At 40.5% G+C, this 18,102-nt stretch overlaps 1 protein-coding gene across 2 annotated transcripts in view; it reads right to left on the reverse strand.

Annotated features, from left to right (window-relative positions):
- Window positions 1-5,602: 5,602 nt before the first annotated feature.
- LOC115094420 (Krueppel-like factor 5) overlaps window positions 5,603-18,102 on the reverse strand; it is a 72,496-nt gene continuing 59,996 nt past the window's right edge. For both annotated transcript variants that reach the window (XM_029607456.1, XM_029607455.1), the window contains one exon: window positions 5,603-11,769. In XM_029607456.1, the coding sequence (XP_029463316.1) occupies window positions 11,591-11,769 (179 nt within the window). In that variant the 3' untranslated portion in view covers window positions 5,603-11,590. The remainder of the gene's footprint in view (window positions 11,770-18,102) is intronic.

Below are 18,102 nucleotides of genomic sequence, written 5' to 3' on the forward strand. Positions count from 1 at the left end.
ATTGAAATCGTCGGTTCAGTGTGCTGCGGCAGTCAAAAAAGCAAACAGAATGTTGGGAATTATTAGAAAGGGAATGGTGAATAAAACGGAAAATGTCATAATGCCTCTGTATCGCTCCATGGTGAGACCGCACCTTGAATACTGTGTATAATTCTGGTCGCCACATCTCAAAAAAGATATAATTGCGATGGAGAAGGTACAGAGAAGGGCGACCAAAATGATAAAGGAAATGGAACAGCTCCCCTATGAGGAAAGACTAAAGAGGTTAGGACTTTTCAGCTTGGAGAAGAGATGGCTGAGGGGGGATATGATAGAGGTGTTTAAAATCATGAGAGGTCTAGAACGGGTAGATGTGAATCGGTTTTTTACTCTTTCGGATAATAGAAAGACTAGGGGGCACTCCATAAAGTTAGCATGTGGCACATTTAAAACTAATCAGAGAAAGTTCTTTTTCACTCAACGCACAATTAAACTCTGGAATTTGTTGCCAGAGGATGTGGTTAGTACAGTTAGTATAGCTGTGTTTAAAAAAGGATTGGATAAGTTCTTGGAAGAGAAGTCCATTACCTGCTATTAATTAAGTTGACTTAGATAATAGCCACCGCTATTACTAGCAACGGTAACATGGAATAGACTTAGTTTTTGGGTACTTGCCAGGTTCTTATGGCCTGGATTGGCCACTGTTGGAAACAGGATGCTGGGCTTGATGGACTCTTGGTCTGACCAGTATGGCATGTTCTTATGTTCTTATATTCTCTTCTGTTCATATGTCGCACTCTGCATGTCAAAGTGGCCCCTAACCCCTACACTAATACCTAAACCTCACCTCATGTAGCTAGGTGGGCCTCCTATAGAGGTATAAATACCTACCTAGTATGAGGGCATGAGGGCCTTGTAGATAGTCTCTCTCTCTCTCTCTCTCTCTCTCTCTCTCTCTCTCTCTCTCGTGGTTGTAGGTAGGAATTGCAACAATGGTGGTACTTACCACAAAGTGCAAAAAAGTTATCGCAGTTTGCAGTAATACTTATGTGAAGTTCTAAGATAGCACACTTTGAGATAAACAACCTATTACCATAAAACATACCCCTTTTCCTATCTCATGTGATATTTAGTGCATTTTGATAAATCCAGGCCTTAGTTTGTGTGATCCAGAATTCTCTACATTTAGCAATGAGGGTGGTTTATAAATTCAGATTCATGTGGTCTCAAAAAGTGTCATTTGTTAAGAGTGAAAAAAAAACCCAGTAAGGTATAACAGCAGAAAGTGAGGGACAGTACCTTTTGGAAATTGCAACAGCATACGGGAAAAACCCATGGGATCCTAAAGTCACAGCAGACAAATTCTTTTTCTGATTTGGAGAATATGTTTCTCAACTCTGCATTTGTCAGTAGAAATAAAAAAAACAATAGATCTCAGCCTTAATGTGGCTGCTGCTAGAAAGTATAAAAGCTTGGTCCATAGTGCTTTATCTTCTGCCCCATCAGCAGACAATAGAAAGTGGAATGAAGAGCATGAGGTTGATTTACTTCAGAGGTTAAAAATAACTAGTGCCCTGAATAAGACATTACAGTGAAACATTGCCCCTTTAAATGAACAGTTTCTTACCAAGAATAAGGTTTTGCCCTCTGAAATTTCTCGTTTGCTAAAGAACATGAGATAGCAATCCTAAGGGACCATTGTACCCCTAAATTCCCCTCTGATGACAGGACTATAGAAACCCCTGGGGAGAGTGGAGAAAGAAATTCAGCAGAGATGGGGTATGAGGATGCCAGCACTGTATGCATCCCTGACATGATTATAAACTGTAGCCCTGCACTTAATCAGGAGCCTCAGCCAGCCCCTAAAACTCAGTTAGTGAAGTTTCACGGTATTTGCTTTTGATGTAAAAGGAAGGGCCATGTAGCCAGGAATTTCTACAGTACAGACCCCCAGATTTCAGGTGAAAGTTTCTAATTCCCCCTCCCAGCTAGCTTGGGGATTATTCCAAGACAGAAGATGGAGTTGGAAGACCCCTTTCCTTCTACACTTTGTCGTAAACCCAGTACTTGCTTAAACAGTGTGGTGTCTGGCCTCAGCTGATAACATGAAATTGCAGCACAGTTACGGTAGTTGCTGAGTGCCTTGAACAAAGCAGATGTTTGTGTTATTTTTTTTATGTGCTAACAGACCAATATAGTTAATTGTGTAGTTGTAGTATGTATGTGTAAGTCAGCAAAGAAGTCTCAAACCGTAGACCTATTTTTATAGCTGTTTTATACTAAGGTCTGATGTAGAAATGAGAGATGGGACGTAATCTGTCTTGTTATAAGCTTCTTTCTTGCTTCCCGTCTGATCTGTTTATTATCTGTGACTAAGTCTGAAGGAATGTAAACGTTTTGCTTCTTTCTTGAGAAATTAAAATCATCTAGATAGAACAGAGAGACATTTCTTTTTTTCTTTTAAACTGTGTAAATTAATTAAAGTAGGTGTTTCTCACCCTAATGGCAATGACCAGGATGGGTGCGGTCATGTACCCACCCCTGATGTGAGATTCAGGTTAAGGTAAGGTAGATTCTGGAGGGGGCGGTGGAAACCAGAAGGGTGCTAGAGGTGGGAGGTGCTGACCCCTTTTTTTTTGGGGGGGGGCCCAGGGGTGAGAGTGTTGAAGCTTTGGGGAGGCCAGCGGGTGGGGGTATTGAGCTGCATACACTTTAGGGGGTGGGGGTGGGATTTTAGACTTGGGGGATTGCTGCCACCACACATATTATTGGAACTTATTTTTAAATTTTGGGGGAGTTGGGGGCCACTTTGACTGGTGGCCCTGCAATGAAACAGGAGTCAGCACTGATCCCTGCTCAATCTCCCCATTTGGCTGCATTTTTTTTTTTTAATTGCCATTTTAAATGCATGTCGGGAGCTTCGGGACCCACATTAGGGTCCTGGGCCTTGCGTCGCACATCTAACGCTTCCTTAGGTGGTGTTATTTTATCGCGGTCTGCCTCGAAAAAATGTTTGCATCAAATTGCATATTAATGACCTTCTTTTCATACATTGCATTATTCTTGCATGAAAATCACATGCAAAGAAGGTAAGGGAGGGAATCTGGGTGAGGAGATGCAAAATATTGCGTATATCACGTGATATACACAATGTAACATGCATTGGAGCCCTAACACAGCTTGATACGCTGATGACTTCATTGCCTGGGATAGTTTATGAATGAAGCAATATAGGTCACTAGTATCTAGAGGACCCACTAGAAATATATTTTGTAGGGGGTGGGAGTGTGCAGAGTAGAGAATTTGTGTTTTAGCAGCCTTCAAAGAAGACTCAAATGGGGAAAAGCATGCCCTGCCAATTTTGGAAATTTCATGACGTGGCATGATGCATAAGGTAAGTAAGTACTCATAGTTTCTCTGGAAATCTTAGGAGCTGCACCATTTTTATGATGTATGAGCGTTCCACTTCAAAACATAGGTCCACATTTCCAAAGATTAGAATTGTGGGAGTAAGTGGGATGTTTGGTGCATAAAATTAGTTGCACAGAAATAGGAATGGATTTAGCATCAATATCAGTCATCCAAAATCCCATGTAAATATCAGAGTTGTCATCAAAGTGGGGCACCTAGTTAGACGCTTACGTACTTGGTGCATATATTACATTTTGATAGCTAACATATTGAAAATAACCTCACAGAAGGTAATACTAGGTACCCTGACCTCTTTTATGGACATCTAACATTAGGATCCTGATTGTGGTTAGATGCTTATGTCTTTGAAAAATTATTAGGTCTCTGATTCTTGATTTTAGACATCTAACCACCATACTTACCTTTGAAGATTTAATCCATAGTAACCTGAAGTCTTGGATAAGGCTCAAGCTTGAAACCCCTCATGCCACTAACAGATAACGTGGAACATTTTATTTGTAGAGGGTTAGCAGTTTACCCACTGCCTATTATCTTGCATTACATGGGTCCACTCACAGCACCTCCCACTGCAAAATGTGAAAACTGCTAAAAGTGCTAAGGTCTTAAATGTTATAGTACGCCTCATTATCTCTGTATCCAATATGTACCTTCTCATTGTTGCTCCCATTGGTCGCAGACAGCTGTGACCTCTAATGCTCACCTCTTTTTTCCCCTGCACCAGTGATGGAAGATTGTCAGTCTCTGCCTGGAAACGCTGCCTTCCCCAGCATCCCCGGGATGGCGTGGGCGATCCTGTCCACCATCTTGAATCAAGGATTATCTAGGGCATGTGTGCACTCGCCAGGCCCACTCTTAAACCCGTCATGGCGGAAATCTCTGGGGCGTTCCCTCTGCATGACATTACCCGCCAGTGTATTTAAGCTATTCGGACTTTGCTTCCTATGAGTTAGCAAGGACTTCCTTCCTGCTGAATTCCACTCCACTTGGAGACGCTTTGCTAGTCGCTACTCTGAATTCGTTCCTGCACTCCGGGCCTTGAACGCTTTAGGTACCTGCTCCTCGGAGGCCTTGTTGTGTTCTGGCTATCCGCTCCTCGGAGGGCCTTCCTGCCTGGAGAATCCATCTACTCATATTGGGAGCCAGCCTTGTTTAGCCTTGTGAGTACGCTACTCGTTTGCTTCTATCTTGCTGACGGAACCTCCGGTGTACCCCGTGCCTCGGGCCACTACTGTGCTCACCTCAGCATACCTGCTTCTACACTTCGGAGTGAGTAACCTCATCTATTCTGCTCTGCTGACCTCCTGCACTTCTCTTACCAAACATCAGTGCTGATTCTCGACGTATCCCGCGCTGTGGGCCACTACCGTATCTACCCCTGAGAAGTGTTCATTGGAGGAGGAGTTCCCTGGCGTACCCCGCTCTGCGGGCCACTACCGGGGATATCATCACTGAGCCTCATTACTACTCTGGACTGTGTCTTTCTACCCATTCGGTGGGTACTTCATCTATGTTCGTTACAGTACTTCATCTATGTTAGTTACAGTCTCGTTACTGTGTCCGTCTCAGCAGAGGCCACGCCTGTCGTGGTGAGTCCCCACAGGGCTCCTCCTTGTGGGTGGAGTCAGCTCTCACTACGATCTAGGATCCACAACCATACCAGAACATAGCACTCATTAGTCATTCACTTCAAAGCTGAACGTTCATACCAAGTGAATGGGACCAATTGTTGCATATGTGGCAACCTCGTGCTCGTTTTTGGTGCATTCATTTTTGGACCACTGAGCAAGCAGGTCATCACTATAATATGATGATCATTTCTGGAGGACTGGACTTTCCTTGTGCAGTTTTATGATTTGCAAAACTGAAGCTGGATTTTAAAGTCATATAAGTGGATAGAAACAAATATTTCTAGAAAAACGTCTCCTAGTCCTAGCAGTCCAGTAAATTCAGCAGGACTCTATGAGAGGGTATGAGAAGAAGCTGATTTTTCTAGCCACTATGACAAAGGATACAGTGAAGACATATAGTACTGTTTCAATGAATAGTTACAGGACAGAATATTGCGTCCTGACTTGTTTACCTTCATGGAAACAGGCTGCCGAACAGGCTGAGGTAGGACACAGAGCTTAAGCTAAGGCAATATATACACAGAACGTCCAATTTCAATCTTCAATAAAAGGATGAACATTCCTTCCTTCTGATCTATTTTATTACAAAACAGATGTCATAATAATAATTAAAATAAAAACAAATACAGAGAAACAAAGCCAGAAAATAAACTACCACCATTTATGCCATCCCATTTTTGTTCATCATTTACAGAAGCATTATTTAAAACCCTCATATAAAAAAGTTATGTACAGACATTATGACTCTATTTACAGGCTGGTGTGTCCATGTGTTCCCCATAGGCTACAAACATCTCCAAAATTAGAAAAAAAAAACAAAGCAAGGAACAGATGAAGACGAGAAACATTCTATGAACAAAATGTAAACCTATTGTCTAAAAGCTTTGCAAACAAAGGGACAAAAGAGATTGGGGCTTTGCAACCTCATCCCAATCATCCCCTCAAGGTATCTTTGAGATAACAACTAGAGGCTTTGGCACCAAGTCAAAATATCATATACAGTTAATAAGCAAGCTGAATGAAAATTGATAATCAGGCCCCCTGTCCCTTCCCAAAAGCTGCAGCAACCAGAAAAGATGGGAAAACCCCCTGCTATAGTACACCAGGTGCCAATACGGCATTTTTACTATACGTGTGTTATGTAATACAGGATCCTAGCCACAAAAAAATTCTTAGCTGTTTTAATATCCTACAATATGACATAACACTTAGTTGCTTTAGTTCCCTGGAGCAGATTTATAATAAAATAGCTGTATTCTGTTCATTTTTCCCCTTTAAGAGAATAGAAAACCCCTTTTATAAATTTTTGGGTGGCTGAGTGATTATTTTCTGTGAAGCTTTTGACTGTGTTTTATGCAGAATGGGGATGGAATGAATATTATAAATTGACGACAGCATTTAAGCATAAAAAAATTATAGTTGAATTTCTTATTATATTTAAATATGCCACGTTAGAGAGCTGGCATTCCTTACAGCAATGGTTCCCAATCCTGTCCTTTGGAACTTCTAGGTTTTCAGGATATCTGCAATGAATATGCCTGTGATAAATTTGTATATGAAGAATAGCTTTATGATTCATTACTTATATTTCATTAATAATTTTGAAAATTAATGTTTTTGTAAATTATTTGTTTTTTATATTCATATGTGTCCTGTCTTCAAAATTGATGTGGCTTTTTCTATGGCTTAATATCTTTTTTTGAAATCCGCTTTGATAAAATTGTACTGAATGACAGTCAATCAGATTCAATTGAATTGCATGCATTGGAGGTAATGCATTCAAATCTTCTCTCGTGCATATTCATTTTGGATATCCTGAAAACCTGACTTTGCTGGGAGTCCCCCGAGGCAGGCTTGGGAACTACCACCTTACAGCCATGTGAATTCATGTACAGTGTTCAACCCAAAGTAGTTACAGGTACTCCTGTTATCATAATGCTATTTTTCACTGGGGCTGGACATGGTGAAAGCTGCACATCTTGCTCATCCTTCCCAAGCAGCCAGGCAGATTGACCCAGTTGACTCTTTCCAACAGGACCTGGTCAGGAATTAGCTTAAATCAAGCCCAATACCAATTTCTGTTATGAGAATGCTATGGTTTTTATTAGCCACTACTCTCGTACTTCCAGTTGAATACTGTGACAATAGTTACCTTGATATACCTTAGTCTAAGGAATTCATGTTTCTGGTGCTCTGCCACAAGAAATGATGGACATAATGGACTAAGAAAGGGGAACTTTTTGTACTACATAAATCTTTACTGCAATTGAAGCAATACTTTTACTAGCAGTACCATTTGCAATAGCTGTCATATATTTCATACTTTTGGGAAGCTATACCTGGTATCATTGAATTAGTGTAGGGTGGTCAACTCCAGTCCTCAAGAGCCACAAACAGGCCTAGTTTTCAGGATATTTATTTATTTATTTATAAATATTAGATATTCTCCCTCTACCAAACTGGTCTCAAGGTAGAATGCAATCAAATTTATGGTTGCATTCTGGTTAGATATGTCAGTTTACAATAAGCACAGAGAAATACAAAAGGGAGGCATTTTAAGGAAGTCATATAATGAATGATTAGTCAAGTGATAGAAGGAAATCTCTGCGGCTGTTCTTGTCAGAGTTTTCACAGTTTTTGAGTAGAATTTAGGGAAAGGCCTAAGGTGGTCGATGTTCACATTCATGAACGCGCAATTCCCGGCCCGCGCACATTGACGTGCTGATTTTTAACATCCGCGTGCACATGTGCAGGCGGACCGCGACACGATCTGCCTTTTCTCCAGTTCGCTCCCAGTCCACTCCAAATTTTTTTATTACACTACTTACTGCTCCTCCGGAGAATCCTGGCAGAGGCCAAAGCAACTGACCACAAAAAGGCCATTTTAATTCAATTGCACTGACTCCGGTTTGAATGCAGGATACCATTCAAACTCTTTGTTTTGTCTTCAGATGTGTAAACATGCACAGAGTATCTTAGGGCCCAGCACTTCTGTGCATAACGGGATTTACATGCTTGGCCGGGCCCGTTCTAAAATGTGCCCGGTGTGCACAAGGCTCAGACACATGCGTAACCCCTGTTTTTTACGCGTGCGGCCCTTTGAAAATTATCTTGTAACTGAATAGCCAGTTCTGTTTTTGAAGATAAGGTAAGATATCGCAAGGCATTGGGATAGTGTCATTTTGTTCCATAATTGTGTGGCATAGCAGCGGATTGCACAAGTGCAAGTCAATCTGATGGCAGCATAGGAGGGAAAGGAATGGAGGGCCATTTGGGAGGAACAAAGTCATCTTGTGGGAGTGTAGGCGAGCAGAAGCTGGGAGACAAACTCTATGCATGTTTACACATCTGAAGACAAAACAAAGAGTTTGAATGGTATCCTGTATTCAAACCGGAGCCAGTGCAATTGAATTAAAATTGCCTTTATGTGGTCAGTTGCTTTGGCCTCTGCCAGGATTCTAGCCGCTGTACTTTGTAAGAGTTGGACCCATTTGAGATTGTATGCATGAAAAATATTTGCACACAATGAAGAGCATGCACATCTATTTTATTCATATTAATTGAGATTATCCTGAAAAATAGGCTTGATTTTGTGGCTCTTGAGGACGTTTGCCACTCCAGAATTAGTATAATGCAGCACCCCCTGCTTATGCAACACTTTGTATAATCTATTCCTACAATACTACCGTTGACTAATTTGAATCTAATTCTTACTCACCAACATCTTTCTGTGTGAATTCTACAATTTGTATAGCAATGTGCTTTTATGTATATAATGCATGCATTGTACAAGTATGTTATGTTTATATTATACCATATTTAGTATACTGTCGTATTATATAGTGCACTGAATAGTATGTAAAGAGTGTATTATATACAGGATGTGACATGGCCATTATGTGCACTGCTATATAGGTATGTACTGTCATATATGTTATGACATAAATGTATTTACAATATATATAATGCATGCATGGCAATTTATATACATATATATATATATATATTTATATATTATGTGTGTCCTGTCCTATGCTGCACTGTTCATAATATATATCTAAGATTATATACTATGTAATGTATGCATTGTATAATATGTATTCTATAAGTTATAGCATGTGCACTACAGTCTTATATTTATACTGTGTGTTGCACATTGTTTACACTGCACATCACTTCCCACTAGAAAGTGAAGAACTTTGCTTTGATGCAGAGAAGCAAGTGTTTTCCCCACAGCCAGCAACAGAAGCATGTAAAATCACACAAAAATCTGTGGCACTTAGTACCAGTGTCCAGCTCACCAGTGTTCAATGGCAAGCACTGGGCTTACAATTAGAATTATTCTACACAGGTATACAGGAGTTTTCACCAAATGTATACCCTTCAGACTGCATCAAATTCAAGCTCTCTGTTCCCTGAATCTTCTGTGGACTCCTGGATAAGTCAATCTGAAATAAATTCACATAAAAGATCTACTCCTCATTCTGCAATGCTTAATGAAATGGCTTAGTTTGGGTTACAATACAGTACATATATATATATATGTATATAATGTATATATATGTATATGTACTGTATATTTATAGATAGATGATAGATGTGTATGTGTGTGTGTTTATTAGTAAAGACTGAATTCTTAAGTGTGGGTAATAGGAACCCTGGCAGAGCATTACACATAATATTACTGGATACAGCATATATACCAAATATTTCAACATGGTACTGCAGACTGCTTCCTTACCCACAGTGGCACACCAAATCACCAGCTCTTTGAACCTGATTTGTTCTGATTTAATAAAATGATTTCACATCCAAAAAATATGGTGAATGTAAACCAAACTTAGTTACAAAGCTACACATCAGAATAGTATAAAAATAGCACAGCCAAACTTAAAGTTACAAACAACAGCAACCAGAAGTCCAAACGTCAGAGTAATGCGCAGTCGACCATAGGGCTGCTGACCCATACAGCACATAATAGGTTTCCATTCAAAGGGGACACTGAAGAAGGGCAGCTTTTTTAAAATTGTGTCAAGTATCAAGTAACTGATAGTAAAACAAACAACTGCACCTTCATTGCATATTATAATAATATATAGGTGTATATCTATCTTTCTATTATCTATCTATATAGATAGATACATAGGGAGAGCTACTTTAAAAATATCTAATATACAAATGTTTTTTTTAAAGATACTGCACATTAATCTTTACAGAGTTTGAATATACAGTGAAACTATCATAAGACAAACAGGATAAGTATAAACCTATTTAAAAACTTCAGAAATGTCAAGCAGTGCACAAAAAATGACATTCATTTGAGGCACTAACTGGATGGAAGGCACTATACACTATAAAATGAATCATTATTGCTTTCCAGCATTATTCATATGTCTTACTTATGACATAAAGCCACTTTATTGCATATATATATCGGAATCAATGTGCAATGCTGGCCTGTGTGCTATCTTCTCTTAGTCCACAGTTCGGCATTCTCACCAGAAGCCAATGAAGAGAGAGAAGGGCTGGATTAAGCTTGGCTCAGGTTTTATTCTTGCTGTTTTGGAAGCTCTTGATCACATTTCAGCTCTTGCTTGAGCTGCATTTTTTTAATATTTTAACATTCTATACAAAATTTGTTCCTTATCCATTGTCTTTTTTTTTCTCACATAGCGGTTAGCTATAACAGACTTTATATACCTGAAAAAATGGCTTTTTTGGAGAGCTTGATATCTATGAATAGTTGAGATCTCGTGGCATCCCAGATCAAGAAGAAAATGGGATAAATAAGTTTTGAATGTTGGAGAGATGGAGTTTGACAGCAATATGTCAGATGAAACTGGTCACATCAGGCTTTTTCCCAGTCTTCCTTTCCCTTTCCTTGAACCACTGCATTTTATTTCTCTGCACCATCGGAATGGCCAGTTGCAACCTTATGGCAATGTGATTGTTTCTCAGTCATCTCCAAATACATCTGATGATATGCACTGATTCTTCTTTTCACTCCAAATTATTGAAATGTTAAGTCTCGGTTGTTTTCTTTAAGAATCTGGATTCCAGTTCCAGAGAGACATTTTGTCTTGGACATCACAAAGATGAATCTCCTCAAGCGTTTTCTTCAGAATACTTATCATCTGCTGACCATTTGTATGCAAACTGCATGCATTTATGATTTACAAGCAAATCTATCTATACCATCAGTATGCATTTGTGATTTGTTAGCAAATCAAACTTATGGGAATAATTCCAGTGACAAACAGCAATGATCAAATGTTCCAGGTGGTGACTTTTCCAGAGTCTCCGTTCTAAGCTTCTTTGATCTCGGCCAGTATTTAAAATATCTTTTTTCTATCAAATAAAGAGCAAATATGTATTCCAAATCTGCATGTACTGATAGGATACTAAACACAATGTCACAGCAGGAGAGGAAGGGTATGTACATGTACACCTGAGGGCTGGTGAATAGGCTGTGGTTTAATGGCAGTACATTTCTTCCTATATACAAAAAGGCATTGTCAGTCCATGAGGGATGAGGGAACGCCCTTTCACCCTTAGTTCTGATGCCTCTTCATGTGGAGAGCCAGGTGATCTGAGCGAGAGAAGCAGCGCCCACAAGCAGCACATTTGAAGGGTTTCGCGCCCGTGTGCTTCCTGTAGTGCCGGGTAAGTTCGTCAGAGCGTGCAAAGCGCCAGTCGCAGGCCTCCCATGTGCACTTGTAAGGTTTCTCACCTGGAAGAGGGCAGGAACAAGAAAGGGGAGTTATTCTTTACATATGTCTTCTCCAAGTCCATACTCTGAGCCCTTACCGCCCTGACAGAATTGATAACCATTTTGCATATGCTAAAACAATAACAATAATTATTAGTTTAGGATTCAAGCGTCATCATAGTAAATCATTGGAGAGAGGTCAATGGGGAATGATGCTCTCTGTTAGGGATGTGAATCATTTTTCTAACGAACTGAAATATTGTAGGATATTTCTAAATTCGTTAGAAATCGGTTTAAAAGAAAGAAACGATCAATTTTACCCCCGATTTTTTGGTTTTTGGGTTAGTGCGCCCTAACAAAAAAACGTTTATTTTTGTTACTTTTTGTTATTTTTTGCTATTTTTGTTAGGGCGCACTAACATGAGTTAGCGCGCTAACAAAAAAACATTCATTTTTGTTATTTTTTGCTATTTTTGTTAGGGCGCACTAACATGAGTTAGCGCGCTAACAAAAAAACATTAATTTTTGTTATTTTTTGCTATTTTTGTTAGGGCGCACTAACATGAGTTAGCGCGCTAACAAAAAAACATTAATTTTTGTTATTTTTTGCTATTTTTGTTAGCGCGCGCTAACATGAGTTAGCGCGCACTAACCCGAAAAACAATTTTTCACTAAAAAAATAATGGGGAAACGCGGGAAAACGATTTTTTCACGCGGCCAGACGATCCCGAAAGCGGGAACGATCAGGCACTCGATTCACGTCCCTACTCTCTGTGCTCCAAAGTAGAACCGTCATCTTATTTTAAAGTTCCTTATATATTATGCACACTCATTTACCCACATACTTCCTTATAATCAAAATTTTAGTTTAGAAGTGTGCCTGGGAAGAAGTTAATATGTAACTCTTAACTTGATAAATGCAGAGGGAAGGTAATTTATAACAACCCATGTAACAACAAGCTTTTCAAAAATGTGTAAGTTACGCCAATTTTCAAAGCAAACTTATTTTCAAACATGTTCGCTTAGAAACTTTTCTGAAACAATGAGCACAGACTCACCCACACACGCTTACTCCTGCTCTTTGCAGGGAATAACTTATGCCTGTTAATTTATATGCATACTTTTAAAAATCAAAAGTATGTGTGCAAATCCAAACTCCACCCCAATTCTGCCCCCACCCTGTAATGCCTCTCTCTTAGGCGCACAAAAGCATGCACATTTATGCCATTTATGCCATTTATGCACATAAATCCATGTTTTATGTGCATAAATGGCTTTGAAAATGACCAGCAACATATCATCATTTTTAACAGCTTGTAAACCCATTGTTGGGTTTTGCTGCCATTTCTTTTCCAAGTACATCTTAAGGAACAGGCCTGAGATTATTTATACGTGGCTGTTTTGTGTTTGAGGAATAGGCAAGAGTATTTAGATTCTTACAGGTCGATTTTAAAAGCATCGCTCACATAAAAATGCCCACACATGTGCGTATGTGAGCCACGTGCAAGCAATGCCCCTTTTAAAAAGCCGCAAAATATTGCACATATGTACCCGTGCACGCATGAGGAATAAGGGGACGGAAGAGGGGCAGGGTGGGGGATGGGCACAGGCATTCCAGAGCAGAGTCCAGACTTTTGCATGTAACTCCAAATTTTGACAACGAAACCCGCAGCGCGCATACACAATATTACTACTGCTCCTGATGAGGATCAAATCTTTAGATCTTAGGTTTTAGGGCTTACAGGACAGAGTGGGGGGTGGGGGGAGTCCGGGTCAACTGGGCAGCGTGCAGGATGAAGAACCAGAGGGTTCTGAAAGACCTCACTATTAACTGGACAAACTGGTAGACTAATTGGAAAACTGGGAATGTGCCTCATGCGAGCGTGTTCTAAAACTTGCTGACATGCGGCCGCATAAACCGTCGTGGACCTATTGAATTCACACACGTGCTAGCTGTGCTTGAGTAACGTCTTAAAATTAGGAGCAAACTTACGCACGGCGAGTGCATTTTAAAACATATGCATTTTACAATGTAAGTGCGCACACGATTAAAAATTCTAGCGTAGCCTCACTCGCACGCCGATACTCGCAGGTATGGGCGCGCACACGCTCGTTTTAAAATCGACATGTTAGTTTTTACTGATTGCATATGTGAAGGATGTGCTGGGTCTTTCCCCTGTGCAATTCCAGATCTTGCTGACATCACTGGACAACCTTTCCTGTCCAAAACGTGATAACAAAGCTTATGCATATTTCAATGAGGCCAATAAAGCATTCCTCAGCTCAGTGCTGGACTGGCCTCCTGTGCCCCATACTCCTTAATGGCCTACTTCCCTCTGTTCAGGCTCCTGAGGATGGATTGTTCAGACACAGGATAGCGTTTAAAATATTTGACTAACCTTTCACCCCCAGTCTCCTCTCCAGCTTCAAACTGGGTAAGCCAACTGTTTCATGAGCAAACTAAACAGCAGAGTTCCTTAGTTACTTGGTACAGTGCAGCTAGAATAGTTGCTTTGGAATCACAGTTACCAACAATTTGTAACCATCACAGTTGCACACAAGCAAACAGCAAGTCCACTATTCATATAAGCAGGCGCACACAAAACCTTTTGCATAGAATGGAATTGAACTATGGACGAAATGTTGGAAAGCCTTCCTTAGAACGCTGGGTGTGCCGCCCTCAAATATTAGCACTAGTATTTAACAGCATGGATAAGACAGGTAGAGTTCAGGAAATGGATCAACCTTTTGACCTTACATATTTGTGGTTTCATGTTGGCTAGTCTTGCTGAAAACAAGTACACACATGGCCTTGCATAGTTAGCAAATGCACCACAAGGATTTTCCTTGAGCTCTGGTTACTATCAGGCTCAAATGTAGGCAGAGGCAACGTAGGTAACTGCATCTGGCACCACATTTCCATAGGCACCAGAGTGCCACTGCTGCTGCTGCTGTCATGCCACCTCTGGCAGCAACAATTCTGCGTTTGGGAAGAAAATTCAGTGCAGGGCCTGCGAGCCATCACAGATGCACAGGACCTGTGGCTGGCCCACCCCTCACATGGGTTTCCATGGTAGAAGGCCCGTAGAAAGAGAAGGCAGAATCACCAAAGGGGTCTGTGAGCATTGCAACAGCTTAGAAGCCCTGCCCAGAGTTTTCTTCCCAAGGACAGAGTTGTTGCTATTGCACGGAAGATTTATTTATTTATTTATTTTTGGTTTTTATATACCGGAAGTTCCTGTATACAATACATATCACTCCGGTTCACATTTAACATGGATAACTATCGCCGGGGAGGCGGTTTACATGGAACATATTGTGAATAATGAACGGGTAATCTATAATAAACTACAAGCTATTGTGAAAACAAGAACAACTTAGAAAGAAAACGACATGGAACATAAAACTGAAGTAATATAAACATAAAATTGCTGTAAAAAAATGATGGTTGTTGATCTTATTGCTCTTAGCTCTCTGGGAAAGCTTGATGGAATAACCAAGTCTTGAGTTTCACTTTAAAAGTGGTATGGCACGACTCAAGGCGGAGGTCCGGTGGTAGGGAGTTCCAGAGAGACGGGCCCGCTGTGGATAGAGCGCGTTTCCTCAGGGTAGATTTTGCAGGTTGGGTGTTCATTCTGTTCTGGTATGCCCTTCTGGTTGGTTTGTTAGAGGAGTGTAGTTGAAGCTTGAAGGTTAAGTTGAGTAGAGAGATATTATGTAGGGCCTTATGAATCACCATACAGGTTTTGAACTGAATCCTGTATTTTATGGGAAGCCAATGGAGTTGTTGGAGGATCGAGGTGATATGGTCCTTTTTTTTGGCATTGGTAAGGATCCTTGCATATACCACCATACAGGATACCATATAGATACATATAGATATATATACCATATAGATACATATAGATACCATACAGGATACCATATAGATACCACCATACATATATATATAGATAGATACATATAGATATAGATACCATATAGATACATATAGATACCATACAGGATACCATATAGATACCACCATACAGGACAAGCAGAGGGGGGGGGGGATGGGGACGGACTCTGGGAGATTATGTAAGCAGGGATGATCCAGACTGAGAATAACCCACCACCCCACACCCTCTGATTATTTCATAGGGAAAACACATCCCCCTTTCCCCAGACACGTAGATCATTTCTGGGTGAGACATCTCCACAGTAAGCTAAGCTTCAATTATTTCTGGAGAACAGGGAGGCCACTCTCCCCCTTACCTTTTACCTTTGAGTGTCCACATTTGAAATCTGGCCCTCATTACTATCACACATTCCGCTCATTGGGTATAATGCTATATTTCCATTACACATATAGTATATACATATTTGCTAGCACAGCTAAGTGGATTTAACAGCAGGAGAGCATTGCTATTGATGTGCTATTGTTTTCAGTATTATAGTGCTATTGTTTTCAGTATTATAGTGCTATTGATTTCAGTATCATAGTGTTGCACATTAGGTTGACTACCATAGGCAACATCCATTAAGTAGTTTCCTAGAGAGCCAGAGTTTCCATGTACTCCCCAATTTGTAATCAATGGATTCCTTGGTGACCTCTGTGAAATGAGCTAGTGGCTTCATTTCAGTTCCCAGTGGAAAAACTGCCAAGGCCGTAAACTTTCTTTAGTTACTACGGGGGAGTTTTTTTCCTCCTGTTTTATATTCATCTCCCAGTTCAGTGTAAACTGCCATGATTGTGTAACAGCACAACGGTATACAAATAAAATAAAATAAATAAATAAATAGAACTCTACTCGACCATTGCCCAGACAGTTCTCAGCCAGAGACCACAAACCATGCCTCCCTTGTGAACCTGGCTAACATGGCCTCTAAGCCTTGCCATTAGATGTTGCCAATGAGTTATGACTGGGACTCCTTTCCTCCAGGATCTCTGAATGCTCCTTCTGCAGTACTCCCTTTCCCAGCCTGTTTGGAGAGCTGAAGCCAGACCCAGGATTCAAATCTAGGTCCTCTATGTGGCAGTGTGAAACACTACCGCTGAGTTACTAGTTCACCTTTCTAATGAAAGGGTCAAAATATTAATTTTGGTGCCAAAAGTTAATTTCGAAACATAGACAGCTTGGGCAAGTATTGTTTAAAAAAAAAGAATGAATTTTCACACACAGCATCATATTATCATAATGCAATACTGGCAGGGGAAGAATAGGAGCAATCTACCACTGCTGCTCACCATTTTAGGGGTTTTGTCCCACTTCTCAGTTAGCCCTGACAATGCCTTTAGACAAGGCCCTTGTGATGATACTATTAGTTGTTATTTTCTGCATGCAACAATGTGGTATCCCCTACTAATCTGTGTTGCTCTGGTTACTAAGCAGCATGGACAGATGGAATTATGGTACGAATCTTTGCATGGTGTGAGAGACATAGCGAGAGACTCAGTAGAATGGCCCTGCAAACCGCAGGGCTTTGGCAAGACTAGAAAAAAGAAAAAAAAATAATGCTAGCAATCATCACTTTTTTAAATGAAATATGATTAATATAGTTATTTTCATGCAGGAAGCATACTGTAATTGCTTCTGGCACACTACCACGTTAGACACAAAGGATTACGAATTAGGAAAGAACCTTTTTTTTCACTCAAGGTACATGATGAAGAAAACGCAAATTGTTTTTCCGAGGAAGGAAAATCACCTTCTTTGAGTCACTATCCTGAAACATTAGTAAGAGGAGCAAAGTTAAACAGGATGAATGTCTACAGGAAATTGTTAGCCAAGCATGCTCCCCCCCCCCCCCAGATTAAGACCAGGGATTAGAAATCCCAGAATGCTATTTGTGGGGAGTTGAAGAAACAGGATTGGATTTAGCAGTTTCTAAATGTCTAAAGCCACAGCAAACATTCACCTTAAAGAAGATGAATCATGGCTACTCGTGGGTGCCTCGACTGTCAGAGACACCCATCAATGTCAAGGAAATGTTAAGGGGGAAAGACCCAATGGCTGAAGTAGCAGTGCTGTGCAGTATATCCCAGTATCAATTCCTGAGCCCAGTTTCTGCTCCCCAGGCAAATTTGGGACTGAGGACTCTGTGAAAGCAGCATTCATAATCTCCAATAGGAGGAAATCCCGGCATCATGCATCATGATATCTACCAGATGGCTCAAAGGTGCATTTGTCTTTAGTCTGGACAGAATTATAGCTCATGACTGTTAGCTAGAGGAGTGTCATTATAATGATTAGGCTGGACATTAAGGGAGGGAGTAAAAATCGGGGGAAAGAAACCCTTCTTCCTTCCCCCTCCCTCATATAGGTTCATGGTGCTTTAATCCCAGTAGGAGCTTTTTCTGATTGAGCAGGAAGC

Source organism: Rhinatrema bivittatum, chromosome 6, assembly GCF_901001135.1.
Source record: "Rhinatrema bivittatum chromosome 6, aRhiBiv1.1, whole genome shotgun sequence".
NCBI classification, from domain to species: Eukaryota; Metazoa; Chordata; class Amphibia; order Gymnophiona; family Rhinatrematidae; genus Rhinatrema; species Rhinatrema bivittatum.